Raw genomic sequence first — 19941 nt, 5'->3', positions numbered from 1 at the left:
GAAGATGTGTGGATTGGTTAGAAATGCTTTAGAAGTGTTCTCACTTTTTCATGAACAAGATAAAAGAATATAGTGATGCTCCCTAGATTTGATTTCTATGCAGCCATGTGTCCAGGATATTGAAAGGAATAAGGGCCCAGAGGAGGAAGGAGGATGGAAGAGATGGGATACTTCATGGAGGTGGTAGAACAGGTCCTGGAAAACAGGAGGATGCCTTGGGACTGGACATAAACTCTATCATTTGCCTAAAGCCTTTTAGGTCATAACATTGTTGACATTGGAGCCAAGTTTTACTAATTAATAGCCCCAGGCATGTGTGGTCGACTCCACCATGGTCTTCTCGTCCTCTCTCCCCATCCCAGGGGAAAGGCTTGTTTCTGGATATTCAGATACTTTTCTTTCTTCCAGCTGTTACAATCTTTTCTCAGCTCACCACAACCTTCGCCCCCAGGCTCAAGTGATTCTCCTGCCTCAGCCTCCTGAGTAGCTGGGATTACAGGCATGCGCCACTGCACCTGGCTATTTTTGTATTTTTAGTAGAGACGGGGTTTCACCATGTTGGCCAGCCTGGTCTCCAACTCCTGACCTCAGGTGATCCACCTGCCTCGGCCACCCAAAGAGCTGGGATTACAGGGGTGAGCCACTGCGCCCGGCCAGAGAAACTCTTAAGACTATTAATGGAATTTATCCTTCTGGTGAGTAATTAAAACTTATCTAGGGTAGGGCTTAGAAATTATCTGTTTATAGTTGCTGTTAATATGTATAATCATGCTTAGTATATATTTTGAGTAGCATATAAATGCTCTCAGAGTGCTATCTATTGGGTAAATGTGAACCTTTACATTAGCAGGTTTTTTTCTTTTTTAAAATAATAGTATAACAAATTTAAGGAATGAAAGAGGATGGCAATTAACAAAAAATAAGGTCAGCTCCTAGGTTAATGCTAAGACAGAGCTGTCAGTAAGGTCAGTGAGCTAAGATAGATTGTGATAAAATCAACAGTGTGCAATGACATTTTACTGAACACTTGACACTAAAATTTTGCTTAATTATTTTACCTACTATATTAACCATAAACTGACTTTTTCTAAACATGCTTTAATCAAAGGTGGTTGAAAGAACTATACCCTAAGGTGAATAAATGGTTTAATTTTTTTCCATCTCTACAAATGTTTAAAGATATTCTAAAGGCCAATATTTTGTTACATTAAGAAATACTGCTGAAGAAAATTTCTATTTGAAGTCTAAACGGTAAAATGCAGTTATCATAGCATAAAATAAACTGCATAACAATGGATTCTTCTTTTCTCGGGAAGATTAAGTTCACATTTTTTAAGAAGAGTCAAGAAATGGAGCTTCCCACAGTTTGATAACATAACTGTGGTTATTAGTACCCTCCCCAGTCTAATCATACTGAATGGTATACATCAGAAGCAAGACAAAAGATGCTGAAAGGGCAGGAGTAAGGGTAGAGGAAAGGAAGTCGGTAAAATGATCTCCACGAATGCTCTTATTTGGGTCCAAGGAGTCCTTTCAGTGTTTAAGAGAAAGGCTGAGCCAGTGCCTAAGAGGCCAAGAGCTCCTAATTTAGGAATCTATAGAACAAAGGGAACCCAGAGAATTCTTACTTGGAGTAAAACCAGAATGTAAAGCTTCATGTAATGTACCATCCCACATGTCACTAAATTCATGGGCATTGATTGTTTTTTTAAAAAGTTATTAGGCGTAGAAAACAAATATCGAATAAATTGCAGTTGGAAAAGGGAATATGCTATACAAGCAGCACTTTAGGATTTAGACATTACTTACAGAGTGAGGGATTCCAAGTGTATCATAATTTTATCAATTCAGAACCAAATATCAGGTCAAAAGACATGTTTTGGAAACTCTACAGCAAGATCACAGGAATAAGGAAGTTGTAACATTTGTTCTAGTTACATATGCAACAGTTAAATTGTTTTTTTTCTTTGCCATTCTCTAATGTCATAGGAGCTTTTAGCTTTGAAAAATGCATTGGTTTGGGCCAGAAATGGCATGGAACAGTGCTGCTCAAAGTGTGGTACGTGGACCCACATCAGCCTGCTGACTGTGACTAGGTTGTCGATGAAATAAAAGCAGAAATTAAAAGTTAGATTTACAAACTGTTTTAGCAATTTGACATAGTAATTTTATGTTTGCTAAATCTAATAATAAACAAATGGGCTTCTATTTATATTTGTTTATATTTTCATTTCACCTTTCTAGCAATTTATATTATATTTCAGAGAACCATTCTCTTTCTGATGGGAAAAAACCCTGGTTCTTCACCTTAGATAGTTTGAGAAGCATTGATGTAGACCATAACTGAGTGATAATTATTTTAAGACCAGATTTTTTGTTTTTTGAGTTTTGTTTTGTTTTGTTTTTTTGAGACACATTCTTGCTCTGTCGCCCAGGCTGGAGTGCAGTGGCACAGTCTTGGCTCACTGCAACCTTCCCCTTCTGGACTGAAACAATTCTCATGCCTCAGCTTCCTGAGTAGCTGGGATTACAGGCATGCCACTACACCCGGCTAATTTTTGTGTTTTTAGTAGAGACGGGGTTTTGCCATGTTGGCCAGGCTGGCCTTGAACTCCTGGCCTCAAGTGATTCACCCACCTCGGCCTCCCAAAGTGCCAGGATTACAGGCGTGAGCCCCCGTGCCAAGCCAAGATTAGGTTTCAAAGTCCAAGGTCCATACCTTTGTTAAGATATTTTGCATTTAAAAAAAGCTGTGATGACATCTGAGATTCTTTGAACTGCTTTTTCATAGAATACTCATGAATACTTGAGCCCTCCATGAAAATGAGGGGTCTTATAGAAAAAGTTTTATGGGCTGTTGGTTGACTAATTCTACATTTCAGAGTCAAAAATCTATGTCTACTTTGGGTGACTTGTTTCTGTTAAATTTCCTTGAGTCCCTTCTGTCTTCTGATTTCATTCTATAAAATCATAGCAATGTCTGATTCTGGGAATGACATGTGGTTTTCATTTTTTCAAAAACAACATTCAGCTTTCCATTACTTGTAATCATTGAAGAGCATAATGCACAGATAGCTAGATGGCAGAAATTTCCAAACTCACTTGTAATTAGCTCTGTAAAACATTTATATACCTTTAAAAAATCGTTCTTCCGAGCTGACATATGTAAAGTTAAAGTTAGCTGGCATTTCTGAGCAGAGCCCAGTAGAAAGCAGTGTGAAGAGCCCAGGCTGAGATGATTTTTTCAGTCTGGTTTTTTATTTCATTGATCTCCAAAGTGAGTTATCTATGGGCTGGTAACTGAGAGTTGCCTATACATACAGACCTATCTCTTAACTGACTCTAAAACAAAACAAGGAATGGGGCTTCAGTCAAGTCAACCTCTGATGAATGAGGGAGATACCAACCTTCAACGAGCCCCTTTAATCAGAGCACAGAATAATAAACGATGATGGGATAATTAGAAAACAATTTAGAAAGCAACGTTATCTCTACTTATATCAATTGTTAGTAAATTAGTTAAACTGCAAATGGGTGGCAAGGGTTTTTTTTTTAAGCAAACCCCTAATATAGAAACTTTAAGGAAAAAGAATGATAGGACTTTTTCAAAACAATCACCAAAAACTGTGCTTTCAGTAATAATTGAAAACAAGTGAAATAGTGTGGATATTTGTCCCTTCCAAATCTAATGTTGAAATTTGATCTCCAATATTGGATGTGGGGCCTAGTGGGAGGTGTTTGGGTCTTGGGGCGGATCCCTCATGAATGGTTGCATGCCATCCAAGTGGTAGTGAGTGAGTTCTCACTCAACCAGTTCACACAAGAATTGATTGTTAAAAAGAGCCTGGGACCTTTCTCTCCCCCAGCTCTTCCTTTCACTTGTTATGTGATGCCTGCTCCTGTCTGTCTTTCACCATGAGTAGAAGTTCCTTGAGGCCCTCACCAGAAGCGGATGCTGGTGCCCTGCTTCTTGTACAGCCTCCAGAACCATGAGCCAAATAAACCTCTTTTTGTTATACATTACCCAGCCTCCCATATTCCTTTATAGCAATACCAACAGACTAAGACAGTAAGAAAAAATTTAAAAAACATATACGTGACATGAATGACTTGAAAAAAGAGGGAGAGAAAGACCTTTATAAGATACAATTGGAAGTACAAAAGCTATAAAGGAAAGTTTAGATATTGTTTACTGCATAAAAACATTTTAAAGTCTGTATGGAAAGCAATGCTTTATAAATAAAGCCAAAAGACAAGCAATATGCAGAAGAAAATGTTTGTAACATATAAGACAGATTAAAAATGATAACAGATTGGGAGGCCGAGACGGGCGGATCACGAGGTCAGGAGATCGAGACCATCCTGGCTAATACGGTGAAACCCCGTCTCTACCAAAAAATACAAAAAAAAAACGAGCCGGGCGACGAGGCGGGCGCCTGTAGTCCCAGCTACTCGGGAGGCTGAGACAGGAGAATGGCGTGAACCCGGGAGGCGGAGCTTGCAGTGAGCTGAGAGCCGGCCACTGCACTCCAGCCTGGGTGACAGAGCAAGACTCCGTCTCAAAAAAAAAAAAAAAAAATGATAACAGAAAAGACATAAGACTTATTATGCATCAGATGCTTATAAGATGTATGACAGATTAAAAATGATAACAGCAAGGCCGGGCGCGGTGGCTCAAGCCTGTAATCCCAGCACTTTGGGAGGCGGAGACGGGCGGATCACGAGGTCAGGAGATCGAGACCATCCTGGCTAACATGGTAAAACCCCGTCTCTACTAAAAATACAAAAACTAGCTGGGCGAGGTGGCGGGCGCCTGTAGTCCCAGCTACTCGGGAGGCTGAGGCAGGAGAATGGCGGAAACCCAGGAGGCGGAGCTTGCAGTGAGCTGAGATCTGGCCACTGCACTCCAGTCCGGGCGACAGAGTGAGACTCTGCCTCAAAAAAAAAACAAAAAAAATTATAACAGCAAAACATAGGACATTAGACATTATGCATCAGGTGCTGTTCAAGACATTTTACATATTAACTCATTTAATCCTCACAAAGATGAATATTACCTAATGAAGTAGGTACTATTATTACCCTATTTTGCTGATAGGAAAACTGAGACACAGAAAGGTCTCAGCAAGAACAAGGACAAGGTGGAATCTGGATCCAGGCAGTATGGCTCTAGGGTGTGTGCTCTCAGTTAAAATATCATAATGTCTCTCTTAAAAACTTAAAAATGTGAATGCTGTATACAGTGTTAGCAGTGATGTGGATGACAGCACAGAAGGCAACTACTCTCACCTACTGCAGGTAAGAATGTAAATTGAACAATTTCTCAAGGTCAATTAGATATGACTTAATGAAAAGCTATAGAATTCTGTATGGACATTTGACCCAGAAATTCCACTTGTTTTTTATAGTATCAATTTAAAATGGATCTTTATTCATCGACACATGAATTTTATATACCTTAAAAAAATTACACGAAGTCGGTGGCAATCAGAATCCGGGTGCCGGATTTCAGTTTTTGCTTATTTACAGCACTGCCGGAGTGTACTAAAGTATTTAAAATATGACCAAATTTAAGCAACCTCAGATAATGGTTGTTATTTCTCCCCTCCATACCAAACCATTTTCTGTTCTTGAGTACACAATTGGACTACATATCCCAGCCTTCCTGCAGTTAGATCACATGACTGAGTTCTAGTAATGAATACCATTTCTGGGACAAAGCTTTAAAGAAGGAGGTGTGCCACCTCCAAGCCCTCATTTTCCTTTCACTGACTGGAGGTGGATGATGAATATGAAGCCTCGATGAAGAGAAGGCAAAATGAGTTTGTGTCCCTGAGTTGCTAAGTGGAGAAGAAACGTCCACCAACCAGGAAACACCTGCCTCCAACTGTTAAGTGAGCAATAAATAAACTTCTATTTTGTTTGAGCTATTACACATTTTCTGATCTATTTATCTACAGCTTAATTTATGTTTAAATATGTTTTAAACTGCCACTGAACTGACTTAGTCACATATTTAAACTTTGCAGCAGGTCTGTGAAATGTGCTTTCTTTCTGGTCAGCATGATCACCCGCTTTAATAGTGGCTTCAGATGAGGCACTTTGTGACAGAGGAGCTCTGCCCTTGGTAAGTCATTTCTCTTGATATGTCTTCAGCTCCTTGATAACAGCTTGTGATGATGATCTTGCAGACTTCTCCAGCTTTTCTGCTGATACGCGGATTCTTCTTCTTAGCAGGCTGGTTCTTGCTCAGCTAGCTAATGATTTTATTGAATCTTCAAGAATCTTGTGTTTGCCCTCCATCATTGTTCTGACCTTAAATTTTCTTATTTTCCACCTTGTCCTTAGTGAAGACTGTGGAGTTAAGTGAGTTCTTAGAGTTCTTACGAGATACCAACTATGTTTCTCTGCTTCTCCTTTTCTGTGTGTGCGTTGAACTTCTCAGCGTTTTGGACTATGTAAGAGCTTCATTAATCAACATATTCTATCACGTTGTGACTTAATACTCTCCTGTTTGGCCTCTTTGTTCACAGCAGAAACCTTGAAGATGTTGTGGAAGTCAATAGTCATTCTTACTTCACTCTGAGGACCACAATAGCGTGCAAGGGTGTGTCAAGATCATTGCTATCTTTGGCCATTCTCTCTCACATTAGTACACCTGGATGTGAATGCCATGTTATCTATGTAAGCAGTGATGGTCTCTATCTGGTGGTAGAAATGATGGAATTACACACAATCAGGACAGCTGAGATTCCATTTACTAGCTCAGTAATCAGAGAATATGTATGACATCCGAGCAAAAAAAAATGTTGAACATATTCAGATTTCATCGTATCAGCACCACAGTATCAGTCTTACTGGGAAGATGCTTGCATTCAGTTCCTGGCTACTGAAGAAATTTTGCAGGAGTTCCAGATAACTTACTGGTCCCATAATAATGAAAACTATTACAATTATGCTAAAGAAGAATACTTAATAACACAGAAAAAATGTTCATGATGTCTTTTAATTTAGAAAGCAGGTTATAAAAGTATTACAGTATGATCACATATTTATAAGTAAAATATATATTAATTCATTTAGCAAATAAATATTAAGCCCCTCCTATGCACATACCAATATAGATATTGGTATTTGTGTGTGTTACGGCAGATTTTAATTTTCTTATTTTGTATTTTCTGATTTATCTACAATGAATATGTATTAATTTTCTAAAAAAAAAATCACTTAAATTTTTTTGAATTATAAGAAAAGGCTAACGTCATAACAATAAGATTGTATAGAATAAACTGACAACACAGAAGTTATTTTGGCCTTGTGTTCCACAGTGACTCACCAAATATACCCTGCACTGTTTATTTTATTTTTTTCTATTTCACTATTGAAATGAACAGATGCATTTCATGTCACATGGATCTCATGGAAACATGCCAAACATTTTCTTAGCAACCAAACTCCTGTCTTCTGCACTGTGCATGATTAACTAAAACAGCCTGTTGACGGCTTAAAATAAACCTGCCTTTTCCATTTAGCATTTTATCAAATGAATATAATTTCATTTGCTGATGAATTTAGTTCAGCTTCAAGAGAATTTTTCTTTTCTTCATGGGGAGGCTGAAGAATCAGAACTGTCATACCAAAGAGGGAAAAGCAAGCCTAGGGAGAACAAGACAGTCTGATGTTTACATGGGTAAAGTAAAAGTATCTTTGTCAATATTACCAGCACTCTCCCTCACCCTCTGTTTTATAGGGTGGAATGCTGATTTTAGTTCTGCTTTTGTATTACGGTGTTTACGTTGCTTGATTACAAACATTAATTTAAATGACTGCTGTGGGGATTACTATTGTTATTATATGTGAGCTCTTGTCTTACTTTTGTTTATTTCTAGCACTTGAGTATGCCCTAAAATTTAATTAGATTCATCTCATAGGATAGTAGACCCTTTGCTGGGGTTCAAAAGTAAAGGGACTAGATGGTATAATCCATCAAGGGAGGAGGGATGTATATTATCAGCAATCAGGAGAGTCAATGCTTTCTTAGAGGATGTGACTCTGCAACTTGGAATGAATTGATATTCTGTTTGATGAATATAAAATATATCTCTGTGCCTACATGTACATGTAGACACTTTGCATCCAAAGACTATAGGAATATTTGCTAAATAAGGAAGATTTAAAGTTTCTTTAAAGACTAACAGCTTAAAAACAAAGTCATCTATGCAGTTAAACCAGCATGTACCTACAGAATCAATGAGAGGAAGAGAGTTGTACTGAATATTATATAGTCCATACGATTTCCCCACTATCTTTTACTTGTGTCCTCATTTGGAAATAGACAGTGAAAGACAGCACTAATGGCAAATTGCAACACTATTTAAATTTCCACCTTATTTACCCCAGAGCAAATTCTTAAATGTTAATCATCATCAGGCAGTCAAGTAGACACTTTAGCTGCAGAGAGTTTTATATTTTTCCTGGGGAATAAAGGCACGACAAATATAAAACATAATCCTGATAAATCCACTCTTTCTGATTCCTGCTCTATTTACATTTTGAGAAATAATCTTGATGTATTGTATTTAACATTAGACATAATCAATATAAGATTGATAGACATTTTACATTAAACATTATAAAAATAGCTGCTCCCACATTTAATATTCTTCTGCTACAAGTCTGAATTCTTCATTACTTAAGCGAGGTTATGATGCTGGTCGGCTACTTTGGAAAATGTCACTATCTTCTTCAGGTTTGTTTCTGAAAGTGTACTAACATTTTCAAAACCTGGTTTCTGAGTTGAGAAAAATCCAAGTGAAAGATATCACAATGACTATTTGAGACTAATCTTACTGACGGCATTACTTCCTTTATGGAGGTAAGACTTGATAACTAGCATTCTCTGCCACTAGCCTACAGAAAAGGTTACCTTCTCTGTAGCGTCTGGGAGCTTCTTGCAGGTGCTTAGAGCTTTATTAATTACACTCAGCTGGGCTGAGGGAAACTAGAGATGAAATATGGGAAATATTCCAGAGTCTGGCATGTGAGCAATCATAAGCAGTTCATGGAAACCTCAGAGTGTCTCAGCTTTCCTGCTTTATATTCATTAATTTCCTTTTCTCATATTAATAAAGGTCAATGCTGTTAGTGCCTACCTTATCCATAGAAGGGAACTTGATCTTGAACTGAGTCATTCCATTATATTCTACTTTTTAATAGAAAACTAAAATCTTACTTTTGGGGATGGCTTTGTTGTCAGTATGCTTGGTATAGCTTTGTCTTTTTCTAATGAATAGTCCTTTACTTTATTCCAAAAGATCATATGCTTCTTAGAAGTGTTTCTGTTCTTTAGTTAAAATTACATTTTAGTTTTAAAACTCAATTAAAAAATCAGTAGTTATTTATTGATGGCATGATATTAGTTGCTATACTAAATCCTATAGATGAATTAATTCTCATACTGACACTAGGAAGTAAAATCAGATCTTTCTGATGCTCTATAATGAAATGAAAAAGAACACACCACACCCACATTAAGAATAGATTACATGTCTTAGTCAGCCAAGGAAAAATAAACCTCTCTGAGGCAGGACCAATATGGCCTGACTAACGAGGATTTCCCTGGTCTCTGCTTCCTGAGAAAGTCCACCAGGAAGGTCATATCCACACATAGTAAAGACCATCAGTGTCTAAATGTCCCTGATAGTAGACCTGCCTCCAGCTTTCCAGGCTTCCCAAATAATTACATCTTCACAACCCAAAGTATTTTCCAAATCCCATATTCTTATAATTACAACAGATTTCAGAACATCATACCTTTGCAGTGGTGTTCCTTTAAAATGAGGTACATAAACTCCTTTAATTATACAGTGAAATAAAAATATAGTTCATTTTCAATATAAGGATTAGGGGCAACTAAAATCTGGTCATTTGAAGAACTAATTTCTAGTAAAAAGATGAGGAACTAAATTATAGAGATTTATTAATATAGTATTGTAAGTTGTCAGGATAATTTGGGAACAGTTCTTTCTAGATCAATGGATGGATTGAATAAGAACATCTTTGACTTATGATTCTAAAATGTGGTACTACATTTTTGCAAATTTCGTCTTGTGGAAATACTTTTCTGCAAGATTTTTTCCCTAAAGCTAGATTAGATCTCCAATGGGAGTACCCGTACTCCCTGGAAGTCTGGAACAAAACAGGAAATACTTTCTTGGCTCTGCAATGGCATACTATGGTTGCCTAAACAAAAAAGGGCAAGATTGTCTGGTACTTGCATAAATAGATAACTAGAAAGATATAGACATGGGTGTGCGTGTGTGTGTGTATGTGTATGTGTGTGCATACAATTAAGAAGTCTATATAGGCCGGGCGTGGTGGCTCAAGCCTGTAATCCCAGCACTTTGGGAGGCCGAGACGGGTGGATCATGAGGTCAGGAGATCGAGACCATCCTGGCTAACATGGTGAAACCCCGTCTCTACTAAAAAATACAAAAAACTAGCCGGGCGAGGTAGCGGGCGCCTGTAGTCCCAGCTACTCGGGAGGCTGAGGCAGGAGAATGGCGTGAACCCGGGAGGCGGAGCTTGCAGTGAGCTGAGATCCGGCCACTGCACTCCAGCCTGGGCGACAGAGCGAGACTCCGTCTTAAAAAAAAAAAAAAAAAAAGAAGTCTATATATATACGGATATAAGCTTATACATATACATACATATAAGCTTCTTAGTTCCAAATATAGTAACATAAAGAACACTTCAGTTATTAGGAAAAGATACTCTTTCAATGCAGGCTCTAGGGTGCACTGTCTAATTCAGTAGCTACTAGTCATATGTGGGGCTATATAAATTTAAATGTAAACTAATTTCATGTAAATTAATTTAAAATTCATCTTCAGAGCCGTACTAGCCACGTTTCAAGTACTCCACATGTGGCTAGTAGCTACCATATCAGATAGCACAGATGTAGAATCCTTCCACCATTGCGGGAAGTTCTATTGGACAGTGTTGGTCCGGAAATGAAGGAAATATTTTTAAAATGCATTTAATTAGGGCTTATTAGTCTTATCCTTTCAATAAAGTCTTCTCTGAACTAATTTCTGTTGTAGATTACTAAAATGGGCTATTTTATTATGCTGTTCACATAGTTATTCAACTTCTAATTGGAGGTTGATGAAGTTCTTTCATTTACGACAGTATCATTTGCACCACATTTTCCAACTGCATTAAGAAGTTAAATTATCTCACAGAAGATAACAAAAGACAGGGAATTTACTCAACAGTCTAGCACATATAAATATAAATATGTATGAGGGTGTGTGTGTGTGTGTATGTGTGTAAGTTTGTGTTGACTGAAAACCAAAGTTGAGGATGCCGTGCTCCCACATTGTAAAGTGAAATGCTAAGCATACTACTAGCTTATCTTTGCAACCTTTTCAAGAAGAGTCCAGTCAAGTCCAACAGGGACTTCTGCCCTGCATAAGGAAATCATCAGAGAAGATCTTTTGAAGAAATGTCTAAGAGCAAAGAATTACCAGTGGCTCTCAAAGATTCTGTTTGCAAGTGGCATACTGCTCATATTTCACTTGCCAAATCAAGTCATGTGACCAAACCTGCCGTCAGTGGGGTGGAGAAGTATAGTCTTCTCACAAAGAGTAGCAGCAAATCATTAGGGACAATAGTATACCTGTCACAAGGCCTTTTTGCTAATGATAAACATCTTACTCTCTGTATTAGTTAGGGTTCTCCAGAGAAACAGAACCAGTAGGATATACATATAAAGATATAAAGAGATTAATATGGGAATTGACTCACATGATTATGGAAGCCAAGAAGTCCCATCATATGCCATCTGCAAGATGGAGAACTACGAATTCAGACTGTAATTCAGGTTGGGTCCAAAGGCCTGTGAAACAATAGGAGCTGCTGGCATAAGTCCCAGAGTCAGAAGGCCAAGAACTCCAGTATTTCAGAGCAGAAGATGGGTGTCCCAGCTCATGGAGAGGGGGAGAGAGAGAAAGAGAGAGAGAGAGAGAGAGAAAATTCGCTCCTCCTCTGCCTTTTTGTGCTATTTAGGTCTTTAACAGATTAGATGATGCTGCCCACATTGACGAAGGCAGCTCTTCTTTACCTCAGTCCACTGATTCAAATGCCATTCTCTTTCAGAAACACCCTCACAGACACACCCAGAAATAATGTTTTACCAGCTATCTGGGCATCCTTTAATGTGTCAGTCAAATTGACACGTAAAATTAACCATCACACTCTGTCTTTTATATATCTTGTTATGATATAGCTGGTTTCTAGATTTTTTTTTTTTTTTTTTGAGACAGAGTCTCGCTCTGTAGCCCAGACTAGAGTGCAGTGGCACGATCTCGGCTCACTGCTAGCTCCACCTCCCAGGTTCATGCCATTCTCCTGCCTCAACCTCCCGAGTAGCTGGGACTACAGGCGCCCACGACCACGCCCAGCTAATTCTTTTGTATTTTTTTAGTAGAGATGGGGTTTCACTGTGTTAGCCAGGATGGTCTCGATCTCTTGACCTCCTGATCCGCCCGCCTCAACCTCCCAAAGTGCTGGAATTACAGGCGTGAGCCACCACACCCGGCCTCTAAATGGTATTTTTATATCTGCTTAGAAAAAATAACCCTATTTTTAGAACAACTGAGGTATCTGGTTTTTCAACATTATCAGCAATAGACCACTGTGGCTTCTTGGAGTCTCTTATCATCCTTGATCTAGGCTCAGCTGCACTGGTTGCCCTCCTACTATACTCCGAATCTGTAGAATGCATAAAAAGCAGAGGACACTTTGTTCATTACTCTGCCTGTTTTAGTGCCAGAGATCCTGGCCTGGAGTCGGAAGTCTGGTAGGGAACAATTTGGACAAATTGAATAGAAGGTATTATTTATGGCCATGAGGACAGAACAAGAATACCTGCTGTTGGAAAGTTTTATAAGATGATGATCATGTTTTCTTTCTCATTAGCAGGGTATTTCAAAGGTGGGTGGTGGTCACTTTATTCCTTATAAACAAATACCACTGAGTCTTACCTTTTGAAAGAAGCTTGTATTAATCAACACAGCACCCAGAAATGACACCTGTGAGACAGGTGTTTTTATCTCCATTTTGCAAAAGAGCCAGCAAAACAAAGAGAGATTAAGCGACTTGCCCAGAGTCTCACAACTCAAGTGCTAGAGATGGCGTCTGAGCTTGAGTCTTCCTGATTCCAGATTTACACATGGATCTGGTGAGCATCTTCCTACCCATATAAACAAGTAGCATTTGTCAGGTGGTATACTGCATTCGCCAGGCCTCTTGCCAAAGGCAGTATCAACATTGGTTGATTTGTCTTTAAAATTACCCTGCAAAATAACTATTATTTCTTAGTATTCTATGGTTAGGAAATTGAAGCTTAGAGGGGTAAATATGGCGTAAAAGATTACACTGCTAACAAGTGTTGGAGCCAGAATTTTAAACCAAGTCTAACTCTAAAGTCACTGTTCCCACGGCTAACTAACCTCTACTGTTACAGCTTTAATGCTTAGCATCTGCATCCAAAACTAGGGGTGCCCTGAAGTGGAGAAAGGCAGTATACCTGAAGTCATACCAGAAAGGCAAGTAAAAAGAATAAAAGTACTTGAGTAAAAATGCATGGGACTGGATGATGGTGTAGGTTTATGGTGGAAATGAGAATATTAAAATGAGAATTACAGAAGAAAATCACTTAATCATGAAATAGAAATGGACTTCTGTCCCTGAAGCTCTTTGGTTAATTTTGCTTTTCAGATCTAATTTTTTTCTTAAGCATGCTTATTTTGATTCTAATCCAGTGGAAGCAAGCTTATAATTAAAGTGGCATTTACTACATTGGACATTTTTCATACTGATTAGATAGGAGTGTCTAGGGCAGCAAAAGGCCCTTGGGATCTGAGCACATCCAATGTCTTGATCACACAGTAGAAACAGGCAACCAAAATCCAGCCTTGGTGGGAGACAGTCTGAGTCAGAGGGATTGTTAGATGATAAGCCAAAGCAGAAGTCAGGGAGTGCACCTGGAGATAGTCATTGCTGGGAGGCTCTGTGTTAATCTTGTTTTAATCAGTTGACTATTAAAAGAGAGAGAAGAAAAAATGAATGAAAAATTGTTAGGATAACTGAGTCAGATGACAATTGTGTGCAACTCAAACATACCTAATACTAAAACAAGAGGTATTCTGATGGACGTTAGCACACAGATTGACATGAGTTGTCATTTCTGACATTTAGAACCAATCTTTTTCTAAAGAATTGCTACCTCTCAAAATGGTTGGATATGAAAATTAGGACCTAGCTGGATCAACTCAATGGAAGCTAGTATATGATTTCTTAACTATTTCAACTAGAAGTATGTACCAGGCTATGTCACTGATGTCCAAATAACCCCTGCAACACTTAGACATCCTTCCACAGAAGATTATTCCTAATTCCTATATTTCTAGAATGATGCCCAGAATTTAAAATAATAGCCCCGTGCCTTGCTACTGATTGTAACTGAGAATGCAAATGTCCTTGGATCGCTGGAAAAATTGCAGAAAAAAATGATAAAGGTTTTTCTGTATGACAATCAGTTCTACACACTTCTAGCTCTGCCAGAATGGAGGCAATTATTTATTGTTGATTAAGCAGTGGAAGTCGTGGTTCTGGGTTTAAGGAAGACAGTTTTCTGGCCAAGAGGATCTAGAAACTGCCCTTGGAACAACTGACTTTCCAGGATATTCATATACTCTATGGTTACTGACAAAAATATGAAGGATTTGGGCTTGATTTTAATGAAAGAGTGAATGTTCACCCTCACTTCTTAGAATATTGAGTAGAAAATCAAAGGCTTTTCTCTAATCTTCATTTCTCTCTTTATTCTACTCTTGGAGCCTGGTTGTAAACCTTGGTATCCTGTACCTATGGTGAGTCTCCAGATGGATTGTGGTGAGTCTACAGATGGATTGGGTTGTTCAGAATCTTCCCTCTTGTAATACACTACTACTTTATATAAAGAATGACCTCAATCATAGGTTCTTATAGGTCTTTAGAGGAGAATTTAAAACTATGGGGAAAACAGTAATTTTGTCCCACTACAAACAAATCAATCTGTGATTTGTGTATTGAGACTCCCCCAGAGAGATTTGGGCAATTAAGAATTGGAAACCCTTAATTAGAATGAAAAAGACTCAGCAATGGTAGATGGAGATGCTGATGAGTTCCAGAAGGGCTCTCTGTGTGTTGAGAGTTGGGTAGTCAATATGCAATGTAACATCTAGAGTAGTGTGGAACATTTCATTACCAAACACTGTAATCATGCTCAGGGCTCCCCTGGAGTGGCTCATCATGTGCCCTGACCTCAGGGTCCTATTTCTTCTGGTGTGGTTTGGGGTGTATTTAGTGAGTAAATGACCATGCTTTCCCCCAGTGGAACTAAAGAGGGCAGGTTGGATACAACAGCTTCTAGAGCTGGCATTGGACTTTGTCAGCAGTATGGCTTTTATGATCATTGATCATAAGCGAAGAAAGACTATTTCTATCCCTCTCTCTGCCAGACATCCCTCTAATGTCCAGGTTTCCCTTCTGCGGCTAAGTGGTATACATAACACCCTTTCTATGTGCCAGGCTATGTCACTGTAAGGCCCTTCTGATAACGATAAACAGCTTACTCTCTGTATTAGTTAGGGTTCTCCAGAAAAACAGGACTATTAGGATATACATACAAAGATATAAGGAGATTAATATGGGAATTGGCTGTAAGCAACTATAAGCAGTGACATAGCCCGGTACATAGAAACAGCCTCCCCTTTTCTCTACACTTAAATCCTTCCTGTTCTTTAACATGGAGCTAGGACTTCATCTCCTGCAGACAAATATCTACATATTACCCTCCAGTTTATTTTTTATTTTGTTTATTTAATTGTGACTTTCTTCAATGTACTGTAACTCCCAGAGTGCTGAACATAATTCTAACAGGAAGCCTTCAATTAAAATGGAGTAATGCTGAGGTACGTTTGAAATACTTGCTATTTTGGAATCTAGGAAAGCAAATGTCTACGGGAAAACAGGAAAGTCAGATTCAACATCTAGACTTTTTAACAGTAAAGATTCCAAAGAAAAGACTGTATTTAGGAAAATGAACGAATACTGTTTAATTTTACATAGAAATCTAAAAATAAGTGAATGAGTATATACATTGGAGAGAGTGACAGAATTAAAGGCAAGACGTCTGCAAAGTGATACAGGAAATAGAATAGATAATCTGGATATTATAGGCCAAAAGCAACATAGAACATCTAACGATGTTTTTGGTATAGTGGAAAAATCAACAGTAATCTGAAATTTTCTGTTCTTTTGCAATATTAACAAATTTTATTTTATTGTTGGATAGTCTCTCTGCTAGCTTTCTAGAATGATCTGGATATATTACTGACTTTTCTAACTTTATTTCCCCTGACACTATTATTTTATGTATTACTCTGTGGACATCTTATTTTCTTGCCTACAGGGAATAACTTAACTTAAATATTAACATTAGTCATTTGAGCATAGTATTTCACGGACATTTTTATCCCTCTGTTTTTTTAAGATCATCCATTACTTTTACTCTGTTTCCTGTGTTGACATTTTTCATGCTGTTTGCAATAATTTTCAGTAGGAAAAAAGTTTAAATGCATACAGTGACACTTCCATGAAATGGAATTTTCAGAGACATTTGTTTCTTGGATCTGTTGCTACGATTTTAAAATAGGAATGTTATACCCAGGAAAATATGCAATGTGGGAGCAGGACATATTTTACCACTGTGGGTATGTTCAAATTTCTAAAAATATTTTTGTTTTCTTTCTCTTTTTAAAGTTTGACAAGAAAATATTTGTGTACTCAAATTTTTTTCCCTAGTTATTGAGTTGTTTTTCCTCATTGTTCCTTGATGTCATCTCACCTAAGTATATGATTTCAGTGTGTTTTCTGGTTGGACTCCTGAGAGATGGCAACGTCAAGCAGGTTTGTTTAGCTGTGTGTTGAACAGAACTGCAGGAAGCAAGCAAAGGCTGTTAGCAGAAGCCAGGAGATCTTTAAAAGCATGATGAGCTATGTTACATACACCAAGGGCACAAATAAATTGCATTTTGCACCATCCTTAGAGATGTCGCCGGTAGGTGGTAGAGTGTTCAGGAGTCAGAGCGCTAGTCCAGGATCAATGCAACAGCAGCAGCATGGAGGTGAGAGAGCCGAGGATGCCGGGAGCCACCTGGTTTCCACAACTGATGGAGCAGGACCACCGCCCTCAGCCTCAAGCTGTTCCTGCAGCTTGGAAACTATCGGCTAAGCTGGCCCAGAGTATGAGAATTTTCTAAAAGCTGAAGGGAGACAGTCCCTTTAGTGCATGGGTATTCTAGTCATTAGATCCAAAGACAAGCTCAGCTTCTATTTCAAAAAAAAAGCAGCAGATAGCTGCAGGGTTAGCTCTTCCCCCAATGGCTGTTCACATTGATTTGCTTCATAGATTGATTGCTTTTGGCATTCACAATCCTCCTGAACAACAGGGGAAAAAACCCAGTGGCTGGGCCAAATTCACAAATGATGAATGAACGTGGAAGACACATTTGGTGTCACACTGACTTGCAATGGATAACAGCATTTAAAAGTAGTAACAGCTGGATTCAAGTTTTTAAAATTAGGGCTGTATTATTAATGGGGGAATTGGGACACTGGGAGTCTGAGAGGCAGATTAAAAGTTTATTTGAAATGAATGGGCTTTCTGCTGCACCTTGGGATGGCAGCCACAAGGCGGACATGACACACGGCTCTGGCCCCTTGTCAGACAACTTTTACTCAGCTGGATTCAGCATTAGACCTTGGTGTGCAATGAGGACACTCTAACAAGCAGCGGCACAAAACTTCTTTTGTATTTATTGTGGGGATTTTGTAAAGTATATTGTCCAATAAATCTCATACCGTCTTCTTCATGAAGACATCCAGGAGAAATTCCTCACACGCCTTACAGACAGGAAAAGCTATGTTCTCCAGAGAAATGATGCTAGTCCCCTTCACAAACACTGAATCTTGTGACTGCCAGAGTTTCCCTCCTGCCTTGGTCCCGGTGAGGCAAGCGACTGGGTTTAAGATTAGAATGGGACCTTCCGTATACACTGATATTCAATACTTTTATTCCTGGCTTCACTTTGCTTTCTCACCCGTATTTTTCTTTCTCTCCTATTACATGCATTTATGCAATGAGGAGGAAGATAAACAGTCAGTACACATTTTCTAGTGATAAATTATCATTTTAAATTTTGCCCAAGTGGCAATATAGTTATAAAAGAAAATATCCGAACAACAAGCTTCCAAGATGCCGCCCAAAGGAAAAAGTGGTTCTGGAAAAGCGGGGAAAGGGGGAGCAGCCTCTGGGAGTGACAGTGCTGACAAGAAGGCTCAAGGTCCCAAAGGTGGTGGCAATGCAGTAAAGGTCAGACACATTCTATGTGAAAAACATGGCAAAATCATGGAAGCCATGGAAAAGTTAAAGTCTGGGATGAGATTCAATGAAGTGGCCTCACAGTATAGTGAAGATAAAGCCAGGCAAGGGGGCGACTTGGGTTGGATGACCAGAGGGTCCATGGTGGGACCATTTCAAGAAGCAGCATTTGCCTTGCCTGTAAGTGGGATGGATAAGCCTGTGTTTACAGACCCACCGGTTAAGACAAAATTTGGATATCATATTATTATGGTTGAAGGAAGAAAATAAAATCATATGAAAGACTGAAAAAAAAAAAAAAAGAAAATATCCTTAGTTTTTAAGAAATGCAGACCCAACTATGGATGAGAGTGAAATGATGTCAACTGCGATTTGCTTTAAAATACTTCAGCGGCCGGGTGCGGTGGCTCAAGCCTGTAATCCCAGCACTTTGGGAGGCCGAGATGGGTGGATCACGAGGTCAGGAGATCGAGACCATCCTGGCTAACACCGTGAAACCCCGTCTCTACTAAAAAATACAAAAAACTAGCCGGGCGAGGTGGTGGGCGCCTGTAGTCCCAGCTACTCGGGAGGCTGAGGCAGGAGAATGGCATAAACCCGGGAGGCAGAGCTTGCAGGGAGCTGAGATCCGGCCACTGCACTCCAGCCTGGGCGATAGAGCGAGACTCCATCGCAAAAAAAAAAAAAAAAAAATACTTCAGCAATCAAAGGGGTAGATAAAGCAAGAAGGGAAACATTTTGAAAATTGAATATAGGTGGGTTTTTAAAACTATCCTTTTTAACTTCTGTGTATGTTTAGGAATTTTAATTAGAAAATGTTTTCCATTTGGATCAAATTTTTGATATGGTGGGAGGCCAAGTTTCTTGTCAACTTGACAGTTATTTCCATCAGAAAATGTTGAGTAGTTTTTCATATATTCTTCTGAAACTGGTTTAACTGTTTTGTTTTTCTCCCCCTGCCTTGTCAGTTGAAGCTTCAAGTCATACAATCTAAGACAGAATGAAGGCAGCAAATCTAAACTCCAAGGCTACATAAAATGTGCCAATCCACAGGTAGAAACACTCACATGTGCTTAGAAACGCTCTGCTTTCCTCCTTGATTACCCAAATTCTCACTCTAAGCTTCTATTTCTCCAGATCTAGACCTGGGAATTTAATATCTGAAGACTCATATAGGGCTGATGTACCCTACGTTGCAAAATTTCATGCGTATTTCATACTTACACTCTTCATATGTCAATGGTGCTATTGAGTTTGGTTACTTTCTCTATCTGTGTGGTTTCATCACCAGTTTATTCACTCCTATATAAAACTTAAGATTTGAGATAAGAACTGGAATTTAAATGAGCTTTAGGAAAGAGTGTATCTTGGTTAGAATATAAGAGTCTGAAAAGTCTGCTGTGGGTGCTAAGCTGGCTAACTAAGGGAAATGGTGATGCTAACAGAAATTT

General features: G+C 38.7%; 1 protein-coding gene across 1 annotated transcript; it reads left to right on the top strand.

Moving 5' to 3' along the window:
* Positions 1-18328: 18328 nt before the first annotated feature.
* Positions 18329-18792, top strand: LOC117097584 (peptidyl-prolyl cis-trans isomerase NIMA-interacting 4). The gene has a single exon (XM_033235584.1). The coding sequence runs from the start codon at positions 18365-18367 to the stop codon at positions 18758-18760; it is 396 nt and encodes a 131-aa protein (XP_033091475.1). The 5' UTR covers positions 18329-18364; the 3' UTR covers positions 18761-18792.
* The last annotated feature ends 1149 nt before the right edge of the window (positions 18793-19941 follow it).

The sequence above is a fragment of the Trachypithecus francoisi genome, unplaced genomic scaffold, assembly GCF_009764315.1.
Source record: "Trachypithecus francoisi isolate TF-2019V2 unplaced genomic scaffold, Tfra_2.0 Lachesis_group15, whole genome shotgun sequence".
In the NCBI taxonomy this organism is placed as follows: Eukaryota; Metazoa; Chordata; class Mammalia; order Primates; family Cercopithecidae; genus Trachypithecus; species Trachypithecus francoisi.
The sequence above is the reverse complement of the archived record's forward strand: the minus strand, read 5'-3'. Positions and strand labels throughout refer to the sequence as shown.

Coding starts and splice junctions, on each gene's coding strand:
- LOC117097584 (XM_033235584.1), top strand. CDS start 18,365: ATGCCGCCCAAAGGAAAAAGTGGTTCTGGAAAAGCGGGGAAAGGGGGA.